A 4,083-nucleotide genomic window follows, 5' to 3' on the forward strand; every position below is an offset into this window, starting at 1 on the left:
TCCGATCACAACCTTATTACCTTAACCTGTCCTATCACTCCGGTACGGCCTGTGGACCCTCCAGGGAAACGTCGTCTGTGGCATTTTGGAGCCGCAGACTGGGAGGCCCTCAGGCAGTACTTCTTTGATTTTCCCTGGAATGATTATTGCTTCCATGGCCGTGAGCCATCTGAGTGTGCCTTGCGCATTACGGAGGTTATTCTCTCGGGCATGGAAGCATACATTCCTTTCTCATATCCTTTGACTAATGCAAGAAAGCCTTGGTTTAATCACGCTTGTTCTAATGCTGTCCACAACAAGGAGAGGGCCTACAAAAGGTACCGGAGCCAACCCACCCCTGAATCACATCATCTTTACGTTTCTGCCTGGAATCGTGCTAAGTCTGTTCTTCGCTCTACTAAAAATAATTTCATCCATACTAAATGCTCTCAACTCTCCAACTCTAATTCTTTCCGCTCCTTCTGGCATCTTGCCAAAAATCTTTCTAACAACTTTACCTCATCATCCTTCCCTCCCCTTTTCTACTCTGATGGTTCTGTAGCTATTTCTTCTACTGATAAAGCAGATCTCTTCGCACAGACTTTCTCCTCCAATTCTACCTTAGACGATTCCGGTGCTGTTCCTCCATCACTTCCCCCCTCTGACTTCCTCATGGCTGACATTAAAATTTCTTCAGTTGATGTATTTTCTGCCATCACTGGCCTCAGTATTAACAAGGCATATGGGCCTGATGGGGTCCCTCCTGTTGTTCTCAAGAACTGTGCTTCTGTGCTTACACCCTGCCTAGGTAAACTCTTTCGTCTTTGTCTGTCAACTTGTACCTTTCCTTCTTGCTGGAAGTTTGCTCTCATTCAGCCAGTCCCAAAGAAGGGTGACCACTCCCAACCCTCCAACTATCGTCCAATTGCTTTAACGTCCTGTATTTCAAAAGTTTTCGAGTCAATTCTTAATAGAAAAATTTTAAGGCATCTTTCCTATCACAACCTTCTTTCCGATCGTCAGTATGGGTTCCGTCAGGGACGCTCCACTGGCGATCTTCTCACCTACCTTTCAGACTCCTGGTCATCCTCCTTTCGGGACTTTGGCGAAAGCTTTGCCATTGCACTTGACATCTCAAAGGCTTTCGATCGAGTCTGGCATAAATCTTTAATTTCCAAACTGCCCCCCTACGGTTTCTATCCTTCTATCTGTGCCTTCATCGTTAGCTTCCTTTCTGGTCGTTCTATAGCCGCTGTTATAGACGGCCATCGTTCTTCTCCTAGATCAGTGGTTCTTAACCTGGGGTACCTGTACCCCCAAGGGGTACGAAACCTTAAACCTGGGGGTACGAGACATGATAGCCAGTGCAATGGTACTGTACCGTGAGAAAGCAAAACATATGTTTTCCTAATTTTCCTGTTACTATATGTCTCAGTTACTTTTTTAAAGTTGGTGCTGGAAACAATTTTCTTACGTTTTCTATGGTTTCATATACGTTCTCTTGATATCTCGTACGGTTCGTGTTAGCGTTGGTCCTGGCTCTGATCCTTGGCTTCAGTTCAGTCACTCGTGTTCTGGGTTCTCACTGAGAGTGAGAGGCGCCAACGAGTATAGCTCACGTAAGTTTGAAACGTGTTGCACGTGCACTACGCTGTGTGTAGTTGAGTCGATGTGAACAGTGTGAATTGGGTCTGCATTTTGTTTGTGCTCGAGTGGTTAATAGTATTGAGGTGAATTACTGGTGCGTGTGGCATTTGTGATTTGTGAAATGTTATTTTTTTGTGTTATCATTTTATTTGTCACAATATAATGTTTTTTAGTGTGGTATAACTGTAATATTGTCAAAAATAGATGTATTGATAAAAAATATATATTATTGAAGGTACTGTTATGTGCCTGAGGAGGAATATGGTGGGCTGTGTATTGTGGTGGTGGTGAATATTCCTCCTCATGCACATAACAGTACCTTCAATATTATATATCTTTTATCAATACATCTATTCTTGACAATATTACAGTTATACCAAACTAAAAAACATTATATGTTATATGTTATAACGGTTATTACATCCAGGCCTGCATCTTTCCAGGTATCGGTGTGATGAAGATCTAGTAACTATGTCTAAGAAACGTAAGTGGAAAGACGACTACATTCGTTATGGTTTTACCTGTACGACTGAGGCAGATGGAACTCAACGACCACAGTGCATACTCTGCAGCACAGTATTTGCAAATGCAAATCTCAAACCATCAAGACTCAATGAGCACTTCAACAATCGGCATGGAGGCACAGATGCTGGACATGACTTAAACAGCTTGAAGATCAAGCGGGAACGATTTGATCGAAGTGGTACCCTATCAAAGCTAGGTTTTGTGCCAGTTGAGAAACCTTTGTTGCAAGCATCTTATGAAGTTGCCTTTTTGTGTGCAAAGGAGAAAAAAGCTCACACTATTGCAGAGGAGCTTGTCAAACCTTGTGCATTAGAAATGGCAAAAATAGTGATAGGGACAGAAGCTGAAAAGAAGCTTAAACAGATACCTCTGTCAAATGACATTATCCATTCAAGGATTAGTGATATGAGTCGAGATATCTTGCAGCAGGTGATAACAGACCTGAAAGCTAGTCCTGTCAAAGTGAGTATTCAGCTGGATGAGTCGACTGACGTTAGTTTTTGCAGTCAGTTGATGGCATTTGTTCGGTATGTGAAGGAGAAAGAAGTGGTAGAAGAATTCTTATTTTGCAAACCTCTGAAAACTACTGCAAAAGCAATTGATGTGTTCAGTCTTGTGAAAGAGTTCTTCTTGGAACATGGAATGACTCTCAACATGTGTGGTTCAATTTGCACTGATGGAGCCCCTGTCATGCTTGGAAATAAATCAGGCTTTGCTACCCTGGTGAAAAAAGAGGTTCCTCATGTAACTGTCACTCACTGTGTGTTGCATCGTCATGCACTTGCTACAAAGACACTGCCAGAAAAATTGAAGACTGTTTTATCAGTTGTTGTGCGTGCTGTAAATTTCATCAGAGGACGGGCAGTGAATCACCGTCTTTTTTGCATCTTTTTGTGAAGAAATTGGAGCTGAGCACAGTGTTCTTCTTTACCACACAGAAGTGAGATGGCTTTCCCGTGGCAGGGTACTTACACGTGTCTTTGAACTTCATGAAGAAATTATGCAGTTTCTTAGAAATCAAGGCAGTGAAATTGCTGACCATTTTGAAAAGAGGGAGTTCATTTTGTCTCTGGCATATTTGGCAGATATATTCACGCACCTCAATGAACTGAATGTCTCTATGCAAGGAACAGCGATGAATATGATAACTGCCAGAGAAAAGTTATCTGCCCTCACCAAGAAGCTTCCACTGTGGATAAAGCTCATTGAAAGTGGAAACTCTGCAAACTTCCCTTCTCTTGATGAGGCTGCTATTGCTGAAGAGCTGCCCATCGTGAATGAGGTAAAAGAACATTTGCAAGAACTGATTCAGTCCTTCCAAGGGTATTTTCACATTGAAGAAGGTTCTGTGGCACAAAGATGGATACGGGATCCATTTCTTTTCAACCTTGATTCCATGGATGATAATGATATGATGAAAGATGATCTTGTGGAGTTGCAGACCAATGACAGAATCCGAATGGAGTTTGAAAAAATGCAACTGGATATGTTTTGGTGTGCACAACTCCAAACATTCCCACAGTTAGCAGGGAGAGCTCTGGAGGTCCTCGTACCATTTGCAACTACATACTTATGCGAGGTAGGTTTTTCAACGCTCCTACACATCAAGACAAAAGCCAGAAACCGAATGGATGCAAGTGATGATATGCGTCTGGCACTTTCAAAGAAAGAACCTCGTTTGAACATCATCATTAATGAGAAACAACAACAAAAGAGCCACTGAAAATGTGTTGTTGTGCACTATGTAGTATAACTCATACTTACTGTTATAATGTGCATTCATTGCATCCTACTAATTAACACTTCATATGAAATAAAAAAGTACCTTTGTTCAGTAATTGAAAAATCTAATAATTTCTCAGCAAGGTTTGTATCACTAATCCTTTTCATATGTTTGTATTGTATTTATATTGGATGGGGGTACGAGAAAAT

At 41.6% G+C, this 4,083-nt stretch overlaps 1 protein-coding gene across 1 annotated transcript; it reads left to right on the forward strand.

The window, feature by feature from the left end:
* The first annotated feature begins 2,097 nt into the window (after positions 1 to 2,097).
* On the forward strand, positions 2,098 to 3,874 carry LOC145390039 (protein FAM200C-like). The gene is given in 2 exon segments (XM_080265118.1): positions 2,098 to 3,030; positions 3,032 to 3,874. Coding segments are annotated over 2 exon segments (1,776 nt in total).
* The last annotated feature ends 209 nt before the right edge of the window (positions 3,875 to 4,083 follow it).

This window comes from Coenobita brevimanus, unplaced genomic scaffold, assembly GCF_032717465.1.
Source record: "Coenobita brevimanus isolate Jiangsu-jjx unplaced genomic scaffold, ASM3271746v2 jjx.HiC_scaffold_2753, whole genome shotgun sequence".
Classification (NCBI taxonomy): Eukaryota; Metazoa; Arthropoda; class Malacostraca; order Decapoda; family Coenobitidae; genus Coenobita; species Coenobita brevimanus.